The 18,089-nt window shown below is 41.4% G+C and overlaps 1 protein-coding gene across 1 annotated transcript in view; it reads right to left on the bottom strand.

The window, feature by feature from the left end:
• Positions 1-2,726: 2,726 nt before the first annotated feature.
• Positions 2,727-18,089, bottom strand: part of PRCP (prolylcarboxypeptidase) — a 30,258-nt gene continuing 14,895 nt past the window's right edge. Inside the window, exons 2-9 of the mRNA XM_032099113.1 lie at positions 17,147-17,287; positions 15,273-15,374; positions 14,764-14,945; positions 13,880-14,037; positions 13,099-13,271; positions 11,453-11,617; positions 10,123-10,310; positions 2,727-5,847 (exon numbers count right to left, since the gene is read on the bottom strand). Coding sequence (XP_031955004.1) covers positions 5,643-5,847; positions 10,123-10,310; positions 11,453-11,617; positions 13,099-13,271; positions 13,880-14,037; positions 14,764-14,945; positions 15,273-15,374; positions 17,147-17,287 — 1,314 coding nt within the window. The 3' untranslated portion in view covers positions 2,727-5,642. The remainder of the gene's footprint in view (positions 5,848-10,122; positions 10,311-11,452; positions 11,618-13,098; positions 13,272-13,879; positions 14,038-14,763; positions 14,946-15,272; positions 15,375-17,146; positions 17,288-18,089) is intronic.

Genomic DNA, 18,089 nt, shown 5'->3' with positions numbered 1-18,089 from the left:
CTGTCCTCCCAGCCATCAGGCGTCACCCTGTCAGCAGGTCCAAACCTTTCCAAGGGGTTGATATGGAATACTGGACTTTTGGGTCTAAAGCCATGGACCCACATGGGTAGGGCTGCTCATCCAAGGCACAAAACCAGACAGGGTCTTGTCATCCAAGTAACTGCAGATGACTTCACCGCATGCTCAGAAAGGAGAAAGCATTCCTATATTCCATGTTGCAGGGAATGTGGTTTTGCAGGAGGGCAAAAAGGAGGACCCTCTATTCAGGTGGCAGTCAAAAGAAGTGGAGAGTGCTCAGCCTGCCAGAATTGGCCCTGTATTGGTTACACCCCCAGCTATTTGAGGTAAAACTTGGCCTCTCAAAGCTCTCTGCCTCTCTCCTGCGCCTTTGTATTCTCTAGAAGGTGAAGCGTAAGGGTATAAAAAGCTGCAAACAAGTTCCTACCTCTGGAGACCAGGCATTTACTCTAAGAAAGAAAGACCAATTGCTTCCCAGAGCATTGTCCACCCACATTAGAGAAAGGATTAAGCAGATACATTCAGCTATTCTAACAGATTTTCTTTAAACCTTGAATACGCCTCTCACACTTGGTAAGATAATCACATTAGTTTTGTCGTTAAAAGATCCCTTTTATAGAAAGTACCTAAACCGCTTAAACCACCCAGAGAGGTCGCATACATTAGAAAACAACAAGACAAACGGAAGGGATTTGCTATTCCCGGTTTCAGTGTTTCACTGCCTCTACTTTCTAAACTGGGGGACGGAACCAAAAGATCTTTCAAATCACCAGTGGAGGGAAAAGTCCCTGAGAGCTGGGCAGCCCCCACCCACCCTGGGGAGCCCTCTCCCCACCCAGGAAACACTTGGGTACAGCACTGAGGACTTTGGAGAGAACACTGTTACACATGGAGATGCCCACAGGTTACACCCAAAGCATCCCCACAGCTGATTTTCCTCTGCTGATTATCTGGCACCCAAAACCCAACTGTAAGATTAGCAACAGCTGAGGCTGAGCTTATCACTGCCTTACAGAGCACAGCTATGAAGTGCTCCATGTTGAAGGAGCACATCCTCACTGCTCCCTGTTGTGGGTGTTGAGGGCGTTGCTGTCTCTGACAGAATCCCCATTGGGGCTGCAGCGAGCACAGAGCGGGTCCCCACCTCAGCAGGGTTCAGGGTAGCAATGCCATCAGCTGTCAGCAATCTAACTCTGCTGTAAAGCAATTTCTTCATTGGGCTCGTATTATTGAGAGGACACAGAGAAGGACACTGCCCCAAAGCATGTGGATCAAATAGTTTCACATTTGCTGGTAAGATGAAGTTGGCCTGGGGGGTAAAAAAAGAAAGGCTTATATTCCTGCAGCTGGAGGCAGTGCTGGGAAATCAAGGAATCAAAATAATATAGGAGCACGAGTCTTCTCACACCAGTGGAAGCTCCAATGCCCAGCATCTTTAAATGATAAAAGCCATCTTTTTTTTAACAATAGAAGGAGAAAATTAAAAAGTACTTAAGCACCGTTAATTTACCACAAATATCTTCAATTCATATCTTTTGCCACTGCTTCGCTGCACATTTTCTGCTAACCTGCACTGCTAAAACAAACCATTTCAGGTTTTTTAACAGGGACAGTCTTAAAAAACCATCGATTTGCAAAGTCATCTCTGTAAGACCAAGGCTTTACTTTAAAAACACACAGAGAGGTTAGACTATTAAAAAAAACCCCAAATCCTAGAGGCTACAGTAGTAACACCCAGTAGGACACCAGTTACAGCATAACAATGATGCTCTGAATCAACGGGGGAGAACTAAAAATGGAGGTTTGAAGTACACAATCCCCTGTATTCTTTCATCCCACGTTTAGTGGTTTTATAGTGTCCTCCTGACTGCCAGAAAGACACAACGATTCCACCCTTAGTCCGGCAAGGAGCTAAAATACCCAAGTGTCTATGTGCAGTCTTTAACCTACATAAAGCTCTTTAGGTCACTCATGATTCCTTAGAGATTCGATTCACAACAGCTAAATACCCTTTTTAAGAGCACAGATAGAAAAACAAATCCCTTTATTTAAAGCATAATAACATTTTTTGCAATATCCTTGGTGGGCAGACAGCATGGGAGACAAAAATTCTCACTTTTCCTGTGATGTAGAATCCATGCTCCAGGAGGGACTTCCCTTTCTATACACTCCTTTGATGATTAAATATTTGATCATCTTCAAAATTAAAATTACCTTACAAACAAAATGAGTTGCAGAACCTATTTACCTCCTTCCCAAGACTCTGCAGCCTTAGCTCTGCCCTATTAACTATTTGGTAAAAACCTCCCCTTGCCAGGTCAGGAGACTTACAGATCTGTCCTCACAGCCTTCCTCATTACTGACGTGTGGGAAGTGTGTTTTTGCCTGGGAAAGCTTTCAAAAGGAAAATGGACTTTCCCCATTATAGGTAGCTTGACTGTATTCAGTGTGGTCACCTACAGAGAACAACCAGCCCGTACACCTGCTCTGCACCACAGCCAAAGCTCTGAAGAGAGAAACTCCCAAAGGAGTGCAGACTCACCATCTGTCATCCGTGCATGTGACTCGAGGATTCCTGTAACCAGTTTTCCTCTCACTCCTCAAGAGACAAGTACAAACAAGACAGTATCGCTTGCAGAACTTGGAATCTGCCAAAGGATAAAGATTCATGTCCCTCCAAAACAAAATCCAGTTCCAGAAACTCAACATTATTTTAATGCATTTTTATTGATACAAACTGCAGGTTCACCTCTAAGATTCATGCTTTGGGGAAAACATTAATTCTTTTTCCAGCTGCATTTTTCCCAGTGAGCAAGAAACATACAGTTTTAAATTCCAGTAATTTCTGACACATGCCAAGGACTTACATAAGCCTGAGATGAAGTATGGCCCACCATCATATGCCTGGAAAGATAAATCAACCATTTGTTATGGCCCAACTCATTCTCACCTGTATGAAACACACAGGAGAGCCAACATTTAGATGAGGTAGCCAAACCACAAGACACTCCCTTGGTAGCATTCAGAGATGTGTAAATGGATTTTAAGATGAAGTCTAAATGTTTGAGATAAGTAAGACCTAAAGTTTCAACTACTCAGCTTGATGGGAAAACAGTAAAAAGTAACATCAATTAAAAATCACGTAAAAACAAGTCACATAAATTCATAAGCTGGTCCAACCAGTAAGAACCTGATCCAAAGTCAACTTGAATCAGTCTCACAGACAGAAACTGAATGGAATAGTGAGATTATTAAACAACCCCCCACGAATAAACAAAAAGCACAAACAAAACCCCTCTGAAAAAAATTTTAAGTGGCATTTTACAAATCTTAAAGTTTAAAAATTGTATGTTGTTTTAAATGTTATTGAAGGTAATTTTTTTCTACTTATGAAAGGAGTAAAAAGAGAAATGAAACTTTAAATTACTTATGCTGCTTGAAACTAAAAAGTGTTTTCCATACAACAAAGCAGCAGCTGTTTCCTGAGACAGCAAGTTCACTAGCAGGGGAGAGAGAGGAGACACAAGCTGACTAATAATATACAGTAGCTGTTAATTTGGGCTGTTCACATCTTTATCCATACAACACAGAAATGCTTATCCTAAAATTTTCACTTTGAGTAGCATCCTGAGCAATCAGTGGGCGAGTGGGAGCAACTGGACCAGGATCTTGTTTGCTCAATTAAACCATTTCTGATCCCCAAATTTATATTAACTCTTATAGGTTTCATTCCTTGCCCTGCAGTAAACCAGGACATAACCACACATCAATTAACATGTAAGAAGATACAACAGAATTTCTAAAAACTCTGCTGTAACATAACTGATGAAAAAATAACATTTTATTTGTTTCAAAAGAATCAAGGACATGTTATTATAAAGTCTGTAAGTGAGAGTCTGGAGTATATTTACAGCTAAAACTGGAACTATTGGAAAAGCGGAACACTAACAGCTTTCAGTCAACAGGTTTCAGGCAAATCCTACACAGCTTATCCTTTAGCCCTGTAGTTCTGGTCTTGTTCTCTGAAGTCTCTGTAAGAAATTACCTTGCTCAAAAGCATGGGAGGTTCCGATTGCAGTCTGAACATAAATGCCATGTTTAACACTGGATGAGGAAAAAGACAATCTATTGGAAAGAAGATACGTAAGAGTGTTTCAAAAGATAAAAATTCAGTGTTGGGCTCGCCTTGTTCCCAGAGGACAGGACAAGACTGGAAACAGAAAAGGCCACCTGGGATTTTAGGAAAATACTCAACTATCAGGCATATCATCAAAGCTGAGAAAACTTTTCAACAGAGATGGAATTTTAAGAGTCTGGGGACACGAAGACTTGCCTGAGTCATTCTAAAATGGAGTTGTCCTTTAAACTGCAAAGAATCCTTTCTGAAGAAGGGCTGCAGTGTGAATGAAGCCAAAGCTGGAAAACAAGGGGACTGCCCCAGCCATTTATTAATGTCAAATATGCTGTCTCATGAATCAGGGCAGTTTGTCTGGTTTGGAAGCCTTACAGAAAGCCCAGTGCACCTGGCTTGGTGAGCTCAGCATCAGGCTTTAGGCTGATCCAAGGGAATAGCTGCATTCTGTGTTTTCAATAGTTTGTCTAGCAAACAATTTTTTTTAAAAGGCTTTTATTGAAGAGCCATCAGCAAACAGATCATGCAGAATTTGAACAATACACAGAATGGAGGGGAGGGAAGAACCCACACAAGGCACAGCCCCAATTATTTGTCACTTCATAAGATCCAGCCACCACAAGTGTCACACTTGCTCTTCAAGAGAATAGCTTCAAAAGCTTCCTGATTTTAAAAAGCTAAGTGTTTGTGAGGGATACACACACATACACACACAAAATATACCCATTTTCTTTGGTAACCATCATCACAGATAGCGACATCTCTCAGAATTAGGAGACATAGCAAAAGAAGAAATAAAATCCTGATGCATATTGTGCATGCTCAGCCAGTTATCAATAGAGTCTGGGCCCAGCCCTGACCATTCAATACAGCACAGAATACAAAAATCCACCAATTAATAAGCTGCAGGAAAACTAGGTAGAAAAAAAGTTGTATATTTATTTCTTTTCCAATACTCATTACAAAGGGTAAGGGCTGTTTAGTTTCCTTACAAACAGCACAGCCAGCTTTCCCAGCCCTTCCCTACCTCTCCACCAAACATCACAGTAAGATGTGATTTCTGTTCCCTCATTATCTCCACCAGCAGAGGATGTCTGAAATTCAATCACATTGGAGGCAGCAGGAGTTTCACCATCAACAGTACTGCCACATCCCACATGGGACAATCACTCAGCACAGCAAGGAGAAGGGCAACAATCCTAGAACAGGAACTCATTACTATGTGGTAAAGTACAGCATTTGAGAAGAGCAGAAGAGGAAAGCAAACCAGAGCAGGCAGCTCAATCCTTTGCACTTTGACTGGAGTTTATCATCTGAGAATGCTCTCCATCCATCTGCTGCCTGCCTCTCTCATGGACACAAGCAATGATGACCACTGCAGTGCAGGTGAGGAAGCAGGAGGGAAATGCTCCAATGACCATATCACGAGGCCTGGCCCTACTCCCAGCAAAGCCAAGAGAGGTGTAATGGCCACAGTTGCTGCAGTGCCACTTCAGTGGCTGTGCCTGGCCTTTTCAATCCACTGCTTCATGAGGCCGATCTCCAAGGCTCGAGCTTGCTGTACAGACTTGGGGTCCAAAGGGTTACGGCTGCGTAGGTCCAGGTGGTGGGCTCCATCTGGGATCACAACTGCCACGAGGGAGTTGGTGATGTTCTGGGTCACCCCACCTGCAGACCACGGATCCAGGCCACCATTGCTGGAAGGAAAGACTATTTCATTAGGGTACATGTGCACAGCAGTCAGCAGTGAGGCTGTAGCTCACATCAACATTGCTACTAGTTTTGCACATGCAGCAACAGAAACAGACCTCAGCCCTGTCTTAATGTCTTGTGCCCACCCCTCTGCTGAGAGGAGTCATCTTGACAGAGGTATGGAGCTATCATCAGCTTAAGCAAGGCTACACTTCTCATTAGTTATTTGCTAATTCAGATAATAACCTGTAACAGTGCAAAAGCCTCTGAAGAGAAATCTGCTGCTACCTGTAATTGTCATAAAAGTTTCAGGTTTCCCTCTACCAAAACATGTCCAAATTCCCAAATCAAAGCACTTCACTTTTGTTCTTTGCAGCCTGCCATAAAAAAATCACTCACTGGACCCTTTAGAGCTGAATTTTCAGGAAGTTCTACCTTTTGCTGTCTCAGCTGAGTGCCAACCTGGTTTTGCAAAGAAATGCTTGGATTAGCCTGCTGACTTTAATAACAACCATAGGAAAATGAAGATTTTACCCCTTAAAAAACTGTCTAAAATTACTCTTCCACTGTGAAAGGACAATTTAATGCCATTTACTCCCCCTCCTCTCTCACCCCAAATCAATTAAAAGAATTCCTTACACTATAGATATGGCTCCAAATAATAGTCCATAGAGCAAGCCAATGGCTCAGCTGGGAGAGAGCTTTCCATCTCTCATCCCTAGGTTTGGACTTGACCCAATAACCTCTACAACATCGTATTTTCCTTTATTGCAATGCCCTTCCCACACACGGCCCATCTTTCTGCACAAAGAAAACAAACATATACTTGTGGAACTACACAAACCTAGATCTGTTCCTCACTTAAAACACTGGACCTGCCCACAAAAGGAAATGTCAGAGATGACCTATGCTATGAGAGGGTAAATTTCTAGAGGGATCTAAGAAATTAAAACATCCTTGGGCACAGATTTGGAGCTAGAAAAATACCACAATGGCAGCACCATGAAATAACAGAAAAATAGCAAATAAAAACAAGAGCTTTTTTAGAAATAACCAAGAGTAAAAACCTGATGGGGTCTGAACTAATATTTCATTTGTTTCACCACTGAAAAAAAAAATCCGACTAGTAGTTCTTTACTTTCAGTGATTCTAAATATGACTTAGAACAAGAGAAACATTTTGTATCCACAAAACAAAAAGCATAGAGAGCTGCCCAATAAGCCAAAAGCATTGGATTTAAAAGGTCACCTGAATCAGCAGAGCACCTTGGCAACAGGGGGATGAGTTGCTGAGAGACCCATGATGCACATGAATTTGGATCTTTTGGTCCTAGCCATGTGGAAACTAAGCATGCCACAGGCTTTTCTGTGAGCTTCTGGCTGCATCCTCTGTATCTCCTGCCAAAGGATGGCACCAGAGGTGCTGACGCAGTTTGGGAAGTGAAACTTGAAGGTAGGGGGGATGGAGGGCTCACCACAAAACCATTAATCTTGACAGTTTTTGCAGATTTAAGATCATTCCAACTGGAATGAATTATTTATGTGTTAAAACTAAGCATGCATTTAAGTATTCAGTTGCCCATCTCACAGGACAGGAATTTCCCAGCATAAACCAAAGAAGCAGAAGAAGAGAAAGAATAAAAGTCAGACTTTTTTTGCAGTGGCCAGGCAAGCAGGACTTCAGAAAAAAACCAATGCAAAAATCAGCATGCAAGTCCTGTTTTCAATTCATATACTTCCTTGACAGCATACATAAGGTTCTGCCCACCCCACAGCACAGAGTTCCCTCTCCTATATTCTCTTCAATCTCCTCAGCCCTCCTGCCCTGCCCAGAAGTTTTACACAATCTTAGCAGCCCTGTCTGTGCATCCTCTTTTTAACATGACCACTCTCCACAACCGTCATGTTTCCTGTTATTAGCTTTTTTCTCTCACCTTTTCTCTTCAGCCAGGCATCATTGTGCCTTCTTTTCTTTGCCACCACTCCCTTCTTTAGTGCTTACAATTCTCCCTTCTGCACAGAGCACCAGAATCTCTTAAAACAGAGCCTTCACTTTCTGCCTTTCCCCTGCCAGTGCAGAACTGGATATGTGGCTGCCCTGACTCAGAAGCCTACAACCTAGATGTGATTCATTGAGAATGAAAAATACCCATTTTTGGACTGTGCACACCAAATTTCATACTGTCTGATATAGCCTGGGCTGGTTTTGACTACCATAGCACACTGATGATGAGACACTACAGCTGCTACCACACGCATGAACAGTGTTAAAATGTCACTTCCCACCACCGTGCAGCACTTCCACACCAAGTGCTCCAGTAAGAGGAGTGAAAAGAGGAGTGCTGGAAGAGAAAAGGGAAACAGTGGTCTGAAATCCCTAATTTCCTCAAACTAGTTTTAATAAAGACGTACTGCCCAGGACAGGCAATTACCACCTGCTCACAGCCTAAGTAACCACTCACACACTACACAACTCCAGGAAGGTACCAGAGGGGCAATGGAATTCCCTGCATTAACGCCACACAGTACAAACAACAGTGAGACTGTGCAGAGTGATGCACTGCTCGCAGAGGGAGAAGCAGCAGCACCAGTTTAAGCATCTGGGCCAAATCCTACTGCGTCTGGAAAAATCCACCCTACAGTGGTTCTCTTTAGATGGAGCACTTTTCCCTTCCTGCACTACACTGTTGTGCAAGTTGCCTGTCACTTGAAACACAGTCCTTTTCACCCCACAGGGAGCCGCATCCCCTGGTAAACATTGGGATGTTTTTTGTAAAGCTCTCTGCAGTGTTTGAGGATAAAAGGCTCTTATATAAAATGTACAGTGTTGACAATGTATTTGTTTGAAGAGAAACATCCCAGCTTGAGATCCAAAAGCTTTGTGTGTACAGCACTACTTTAACATTCATTTGGTTGCTTTCAGGCTTTTCTCATTTCCAGCTCCTTCAGCTGGCATAAATTCTTAAACACTTATTTAGATTTGTTTGCTTTGTATCGCTTACAAAGTGGATTTCTACTGTACAGAGCTGTGCAGCCTTGGAAATAAGCAACACTCTGCAGAAACTAAGTGAAACCAACAAATTTTTTTTATTTACAAGTTTTCCAAAAAAGGGTGTGATTTCTCACTTCAGAGTAGATACCCTGCTGGGATAGAAACAGCAAGAGGCAAACGAGGAAAGCAACAGGCCTTTGCAGCCAAACAGACCGACACTAACAGCTGCAATCCAGAAAATAATCCCCAAATCAAGTGAGAACTTTCTACTTTTGAAATGCACACCTATCTACCACATCCAAAAGACTAATTCTGAGCTGGTTTGTAGAAGTGGCAAGGTGTTTTACAAAAAGGCCTTGAACAATTTAAACCAGAACACAGAGGAATATATATCCAGGAGCTTCCCACAGTGGGCAACAGGTACAGCAAGTCAGGACTCCTGAGGCCTCAATGGGTGTGTGGAACACCTCCCTTCCACATAAGAACTTGGTGGACAGAGTACTCACCTGGATCACCTCCCAGCATAAGTACAACTACATGAACCTCCCTTTAAAGAGTTTAATCTTAAATGTAAGGGCAGGCTGAAAAGAGAGCAAGCAGCATGCACTAGTTTCTTGTGTTAGACTGAAGCATTTCTTTCACTTTTTGGCCACACACAAAGGTGTTTCAGACAAACTTTTGTTTTATTACCAGTATTCCTTACCAAAATAGAAACATCTTTGTATTTGGATCTTATACAAGTTTGCTGAAACTTGCCTAAATGCCACTGAAAGAAAAAGGGCTGTTGGCAGTAATAGAAAAACTCCCAAAGTCAATTCCCTCTCTTTTCTGTATCAAAAGGGAAAAAGGAATGCCATGCCAGCCCCTTCACAAGGCTATCACTCAGAGCAATAATTTTGGTGACCAAGATTCTGTGTCATAGCTAGAGCTCATTTAGACTCTCCTTTTACACGTAAGGAACAGTGCTTTGGGTTCATAAAAGTAGGAATTTACCAGCATGGGAAACCTGGATTTTGGCCACAAGATAAGAAGGAATCCACTTGGAAAGATGTTTGGCAGAATCCCAGCCCAGATTCTTCTTTTACAGTCACACAGGCAGTAACAGAACAGTTGGCATTGTTGGCCACTGCAGACTGATCATTTTACTCTCAACAGCAACACAAAGTATGCCCATCATTTATTCAGCTAGAATGCTGGAGACAGATCCCTTTACCACTTGGGGCAGATTCTCTGCACTGACAACCCAAACTGGTGGAAGCCTCTACACTATCAGCTGAAACAAAGCTCACCTGAAGATGATGTTGCTGTGTGAACTGATGTTTTTTCCTCCATACATAGAAAGAATCCAAGAGAGGCGAGGCCTCACTCCCCACATCCTGTAACACTCTTCTGAAAGTGCATCAAAGTCCCACTTCTGAGGCTCAAACATGTCATGGACACCATCTGTGCATAAAGGCATCACCATCTCAGTGCAAGCCTGAAAGAAAGGGCAGGTCAGTAAGAAGTATTCCCAGAAGAACATCCAATAGCTGTTACTGCAGTATTTTAAAAAGAAAGTTCAAACAGCATTTAATCAGTAATTACCACCAAATTATTAAAGAATCATTCAGTCTGGAAAAGATCTTTTAAGATCAAGCCCAACCATAAACCTAAACTGCCAAGTCCACTGCTAAATGTGCACCAAAGTGAATAGTGTCTTTTAAAATACTCCAAGGATGGGGACTCCACCATTTCCCTTTGCAGCCTGTTTCAGTGCTTGACCTTTTTCCTAATACTCAATCTAAACCTTCCCCGGTACAGCCTGGGGCCATTTCTTCTTATTCTGTTGCTTGTTACCTAAGAGACAGAAACCCACTTCCCTACAATCTCCTTTCAGGGAGCTGTAGAGAACATTAAGGTCTCTCCTCAGCCTCCTCCTTCTCTCCAGACTAAACACCCCAGGCTCTCTCAGCCACTCCCCACCAGACTTGTGCTCCAGACCCTTCTCTGGACACGCTCCAGACCCTCAATGCCTTTCTTGCAGTGAGGGGCCCAGAACTGAACACAGGAGTTGAGGTGCGGCCTCACCAGTGCTGAGTACAGGGGGACAGTCACTGCCCTGATCCTGCTGGCCACACTATTGCTGATACAGGCCAGGTGCCACTGGCCTTCTTGGCCACCTGGGCACTCTGCTGGATCATGTTCAGCTGCTGTCAGCCAGCAACCCCAGGTCCTTTTCCACCAGGCAGGTTTCCAGCCACTCTGCCCCCAGCCTCTAGCCCTGCATGGGGTTGTTGTGACCCAAGTGCAGGACACACCACTTGGCCTTGTTAAACCTCATACAATTGACTGCTGTAGATAATTTACAACTGCTTGCTGTACATCATTTTCCAGTCTATATGAAGAGGTAAAACTCAACAATTAGCTAGATAATGAAGATACAACCTAAACCTCCTGGGAAAGCTGCTTCTCTTTTCTCCTTGCCTTCCGCACTACAATCATACTTAGTTTGTGACTACATCTGTCATCAGTACAGCAATACATCTGACACAATATATTGACAGATAAATGACAGTTCTCATCAGCTCTAGATCAAAAAACCCTCACTGACTTGCAATTTATAAAGATTAGTGTGCATACCTGGTAGTACCAACCCATTTCACCCAGACTCTTTGTTGCAGTCTGCGACACATCTAAGCATGGGGCTTCTCCTGTATAATTGTAATATAAATTTACTGCCTGGAAAACATTCTGCAGCAACAATTTTTCAGAGAGACTGGGATCCTTCAAGAACTTGCAGACTTCCTGCAATGAAAAGAGAAGGAGATGTCTAAATCTATAGGAATTAAATATTAATACATGATACCTGGTAAGATATTAATTTCTTTTCCAAGTACAGTTGGACCACTTCCAGAAAGTGTCTATGAAATGATATATCCTGATTATCACAAAAAGTAGTATTACATGTGTGTGGTGCATGCTACTATGATGAACCTGAAACTTTATATTTCCTGGTCAAAAAAAAATTTAACAAACCCAACAGTGCCACCTTAATGTTTCATTCACCAAATTTTTCAATCCATCTCCCATACTTTAAAATAGATTATATTTAATAAATAGTATTTAGTACCTCTGTAATTGAAGACAGCACATACAGACATATAACAGAGACATTCCACGTATAGACTGGGGTTCCCTGCAGTTTGATGTGGCAACTCACAACAGAGAACAGATTAAACTACATACATACATACATATATATATCTATCCAGCTACTCATTAAGGTTGGAAAAAGACCTCCAAGATTATCAAGTCCACATCTTCCTCCCTTTCTCACCCTCAGAGCTGTATTAGAGCTTCTGTTTCAGAAAAGAAAGTATCTTAACAGCTTATATAAATCAGATTTCATACATCAGATGGGTAGTGGCTTTTGTCCAGATGGGTAGTGGCTTTTTCTAGGTTAGGGTTATACCTCAGTCAAACAGGTAACATGGACAGTGGTGGAGGTGAGCTTGGGTTTCTTGGGTTCTTTCAGACTGATAAAAAATCAGAAATAATTTTCAATGTGTTCATACTGCTCTTTGCAGACAGCCACATAGGACAAATGAATTTCCCTCTCTCCTCCAACAGGCAGCTCTACACAAGGAAAAAACTTTGGTTTATAATTAACTACTGCCTAAAATACTTATACTTTATCTGCCTCACCTACCTTACACAGTAACCCAAAGTCCAGCAGGGAAATTCAGCCAGAGTATTTAAAAGAATAAAAACACTCCAAGGAAATAGAAACCTTGGAGAAAGCACTGTGGATAAACAGAACTGCACAAGGAAGACTTGCAAGCATAAAAAGAGGTTCTGCTTTGAGAAGGGACCCTGCAAGGAATATGTTTGTGAAAATCCACATTTTCTCTCTCACTAGTTTTCCCACATCAAAAAGGACATAGGCTCAAAACTTTTTCAGTTGCAAGCTCTGTCAGCTAAGTCTCACATCAGAAACTCTAAATTTTGTGCAGTATTTCTACTGCTCAAGAACAGCTCTGCAGGACAGCTGAGGTTTCTCAGTCATCCCTGGCACTTTTCTTCTCCTGGGCTCTTGATATAACCTACTATACCTACAAGTGGCAGTGGGGTAACAAACCAGCTCATGCACACGATATTATCTTGATTGTCTTTTCTCAGTCACATTGGTTCAACGGAACCGAGAAAATAAAAGGAAAGGTGCAAGCTAGGAGAGGAATTATTAAACCAAATGGTCAAGATATTACAAGATATTAGTTTTAAATTACCTGTATAGGCCAAGCTGGCAGAGGCTGCAAGAAGTCAGCTTTATAGGGATAATTCACCATAGCCAGATTTACCCATGTTTCACTCAGCCAGTTTTTCAATACAGCAGCATCCTGAAGATTTTTTAAAGGGCTGCACAAATGAAATGTGTTGGAAAGCCACTGCAAACCTGCATCTTTAATAAAAATAAATGGATAAAACAATACTTAGTGCATTGTACCATTAACACATAGGTCAGTTGTGCTGCTACTAAAAAATATTTTTGCTTAGCCTAATTTAGTGAAACTATTCCACATACATATAAGCACAGCAGATCAAATTTTAGTCAGCACCTCACTACAACCTTTTTTTCAGGTAGTTGTATAATCACAGAATCACTTAGATTAGAAAAGCTCCTCAAGGCCAACTGAGTTCCCATCACTGAGTTCATAATGATTACAGTAATTTTCTTTTCCTGAATGCCTCAGTTGGCAAACAAAGTATTCTTTTTATAGTAATGACTATCTGGCCTATTTGGTCAGAAGGAATATAAGCTTTGAGGTTCTGATCTGAAGCCTCTTCTTATTTAACCTTAGGGATGTTTGGACCTGGATTCTGCATCCCACCAGGCCTGAAAGAAGTTTGTGATACAACCAAACAGGCATTTAAACATAGTGCTACGTTCACTTAGCAGTTTTCAATAAAAGGAGTAGAGTTTCAAAAAACCCAATACATACAGAGGTGGAAGTCATAACACAGTGTTGATCATTACTATTCTTTGAAAACACATTGGTGAGGTCTTACCTGTTGAGGAAAGGTGGTTAATAGCATCCCAGGAATTTCGAATGCTCTCTGAGCAGCCCGCGCCACTCTTTTTGAAATCATTGGTCACTATGCTGAAAAATGTGCCACATGGAACCAAATCACCAAACTGCCAGATTGGGGCGGAGGCTGCCAGAGCTCTGCAAAGGGACATAAGAGATCCTGAACCCCTGCAAAGTGAACTTCCACCCCACAGCCACTATCTAAGCAGCATTTATAATTCAGCTTGGGACACTGTGCTCTACGTGAACAAGCTCTAGGACACAGCTCTAGGTGAACTAACCACAATGTTGCAAAATTATTCCACGAGTCTGCAGGCAGAGGCTGCTGAGGATACAAGTCTTGTACACTAGTAAAACAATATCAGCAAATACAGGAAGTAGAAATTCAGACGATTACTTAATTGTTTTTCATTCTTGTCTATCAATTAGGTCTTTCTCACTAGGCATTGTGTGAAATCTAATGAAGAGAGCCCTGGTCCACAGAAATATACTCTCTAGCAGACAAAGGCAGGGGAATTACTATTCTTGTTTCCAAGAGAGTAACTAGGGCATTGAAGAGATTAAAGACCTGCCTAAAGTCATCAGGAAGTCTGGAGACCCTAAAAAAATTAGGTGCCAAGGCAGTGTTCACATGCTGCTTTCACAAATCTAACAGGTAACTGACAAAATACACCATCCAGTACATGCTGACCTACAGTTGCCTTTATTAGGTGCTTCTTCCAAAATTCAAAGTAACTTGATTCCTTCTCCCAGTACTGAAAAATTCAAGCCAGCTTGAATTATGGTACTTCTCCCAGAGCTGTAATATTTATAGCAGGGAAGTAACAAATGCCTGCTCTGTTTAAGCAGGATGAGCACACTCACCCAACCACCACATGGGGATACTTCATCCTAAACCAGGCTGCAAGCATTCCTCCATAAGATCCTCCTATAGCTATGACTGGACTGTGCCGGGCTCCTGCAATGGTCATCTTCAAGTACTCAACAAGTACTGCAAAGTCTGCTAGAGCTTGTTCTGATGTCAGGTAATTTAGATGCTTGGAATCCTGAGAGAAAGAAGGCAGGTTATGGACAGCACGAGTGATTTCCAGCAGGGGTCTTTCTATTCCCCACAGTAGCTACAGCTAAAACCAGGTCTACAGCTAAAATCACAGGTCTGAATCTGTGCCTGAGAACAAATGAAACATTCTTTGCAGGTGTCCCTTGAAGCACTTAAAAAAATCTCTAGGCTTTTTTTTTTACCCTAGAATTGATAGTTACAAAAAGGTTACATCTTACTCAAGTTAACACTCATTGCCCTGGCAAGAATTAAAATACACAGAATTGTGTTTGTATCGAATACATTTATTAGGAAGACAAAAGATGACACTTACACTGAAAGACTCATTCCCAAAGGGCAAAGATTCTCCATAATATCTATGTTCAGCAAATACCAACATGGCATTAAGTTCTTCAGCCACATCCCACATAAAACCCTGGTTGGAGGAAAACAGACACTGAAAGTAATTGACTCAACTTGTTTAAAAGCCTCTATTTTCAGTCTAGTGTATTCCAAGACTTTGATTAGAAGGATATCACTATCAAAATGCCACTAGAAAGACAGAATGCAATTTGCTTTTAAAGTATCACTGAAGTAAGAAAACACACAAAACATCTATCGACCCAGAGAAGGTGATACATACAAAGACAGTATGTGCATTTTAACGCTGCAAAATATCCTTGTTTTGTGACTACACACAGGCAATTGTAACAGAACTCCTATGGCACAAGGAGTTTAATCCACAGGAAATAAAAAAGGCTACAGGTGAAAAGCATGCATTTGAGCTAGGACTACATAACAGAAAACACAAAACTTGTTTGGCAATAAGCAATAACCTAGAGCATTGCAATACAGTTATTTTCAACTAACAAGTAAGTACAACTTGTTATTACTTGTTGATAACAGTTTGTTACCACCATGTTGGAGTGAAAGCTCCTCTGGACCCAGGCCCAGAGGGAAGCCAAATCACAGGGGTTGAATTAAAACCTTTGGACAAGATGAGATACATGAAGTCACACTAAAGAGAAATAGAAATATAGATTTTTAACTTTTAGTAGAAATATATGCTAAGTGCTTTCAACATTGAAAAGCTGCAGCAAAGGGACCTTAAACACAGTTCTTACTGCAGCAGTGTTACCTTTTCACAAAATTTCTTTAGACAAAACATATGGATAGAACTACACTGTTCACATTTTTTAGATAGAGTGTTCACATAAACAACAAGAGCTGACAGAAACTGTGCACGCAAATCTGTGTAATGCCTATGTAACACTTGTGTAAGGCTTACAACTGTTAGAATTAGACCAGGATAGGTTAAGAAAAGGAAAACTGGAATAGTGTGTTAATCTTATTGGTCAGTTAGCAAATATAATCCACGCTTTTGTAAGTTTAGATAATGGAAGAAGCTGTTTACTACTTGCTGTTTGCCTGCTGCTGCTACTGCTTGGCCTTATCGTGTAACCCCTTCAAACTCTGCCTTCAGAAAGCTATGAGACTATGAAATGAACTATGAAATGACAGCAGCCTCCTCTGCTCTTTCACCCTCGTCCAAAAAGGAAGGGTATCCCATCAAAAGCTCAACACCACCAGCTGTGGAATGAAGCAGACAGAGATCATCTGCTGGCAGCACAAAGCATACAAGCAGTCCTTGGTGGCTTCGAGCTCAGCACAAGCCACCTCCTGGTGCGTTACTGGACTTTGTATTGAAATGGCTGAAAAATAAGCACACCCCATTCTGCATTTCTATCAGTCAGGGAAGCAAAACCTTCCACAGCTATTGCATAGAACAAGAATTATCTAGCTTTGATTTCCAGCTCCCTTCATATTTTTCTTAACAGAGAAACAAAAATCCAAACCTGAAAACCTCCCATTTTACTCGAGGAACCTAACATACCAGGAAAAGTTTAATTTGGTCCAAAATTCTGAATTGTTAGTTCAAGGCGCCTTATGGTGTTTCCTCTAGAAATTTTCTTCACTGCTCCAGGAACTTAATACAAGTATATCCCTTTGGTTTGTTTGGGCTTCAAACAGGACCCTGAACCACCTTAAACTTTTTCTGTGCTTTTGTTCATCTTCCTCTTCCTCCTATAACCATCATTACAAACTTATCTTTCAACAACCTTCTGAGACTGTCTTCTTGTTCCTCCTCACTTGTTCAGTATGTCATTCCTGGCAGGTAGGATTGTAATTCCCCTATTTCCCACATACCGTGTTGTTGCAGAACCACGTGATGTCTCCCTCATTGCCTGTATAAAACAGTATTGGTCCATTGTCCTTCTTCCAGTTCTGATCTGCTACCAGATACCGCTGCTGGAAGGTACGATTTTCATCAAATCCAAAGTGATCAATCTGTAAGAACAAGGAACAGCAACGTGTTCAGAAAGCTAGAACTGATCCTGGAGTCCACTGGGAGTGCTGACAGTTACTTTGCAGATAAAAAAAAAAATCATTAATTTACCTTCCTAATTCATCACATTATTTCTGCTTTGTGAAAAAAAAAGTCAAAATTACAGGTGCATATACTGAAGGAGAAATGCTATTTTCAGCCATTAAGAAAAAACATCCCTGCCCTTTTTATAGCATCCTACTTCACATCAGATATTTTAAATATATTTAGGAAGTCAGACAAACCTGATGAGAGGCCACAAAGTATCTCATGCAATGAAACTGTATCAACAAGTAAAAAGAGTCATCACAAGATGTTTTGAGTCTTAGGAAAACCTTACTAGCCTTGTTATTAAAAAAACTGAAAAAACCAGAAAACTAAACAAAAAAGAACTCTAAAACTAAAATCAACAAAACCCCCACCTCTTCTTTCTCTCCTCCTTCTGGCATAAGAATTAAATTTAAACAGATTCTTGTTAGAAAGTGGGTTTTTATTGCTTTCTACTGCTCTACAAATATTGCCAGCCTATACATCATACCCCTTAACCCAAACTCCACAGTGTTAGATTTATTCCCTCACTAGAAATTCACTTCCTAAGGTCATTTCTTTCCAGCTTTTACTCACACTGCTTTGTATTCACTATCCACCTCAACCCTTCCCTTAGAATTCATCCACACTGGAAAGTTTATCAATTGCTTTTACAAGTATCTCCCTGCATAGGCATAATCTTATTCTGGAATACCCATGCAGGCTTTTATTATGAAA

Source organism: Corvus moneduloides, chromosome 2, assembly GCF_009650955.1.
Source record: "Corvus moneduloides isolate bCorMon1 chromosome 2, bCorMon1.pri, whole genome shotgun sequence".
Taxonomy (NCBI): domain Eukaryota; kingdom Metazoa; phylum Chordata; class Aves; order Passeriformes; family Corvidae; genus Corvus; species Corvus moneduloides.
The sequence above is the reverse complement of the archived record's forward strand: the minus strand, read 5'-3'. Positions and strand labels throughout refer to the sequence as shown.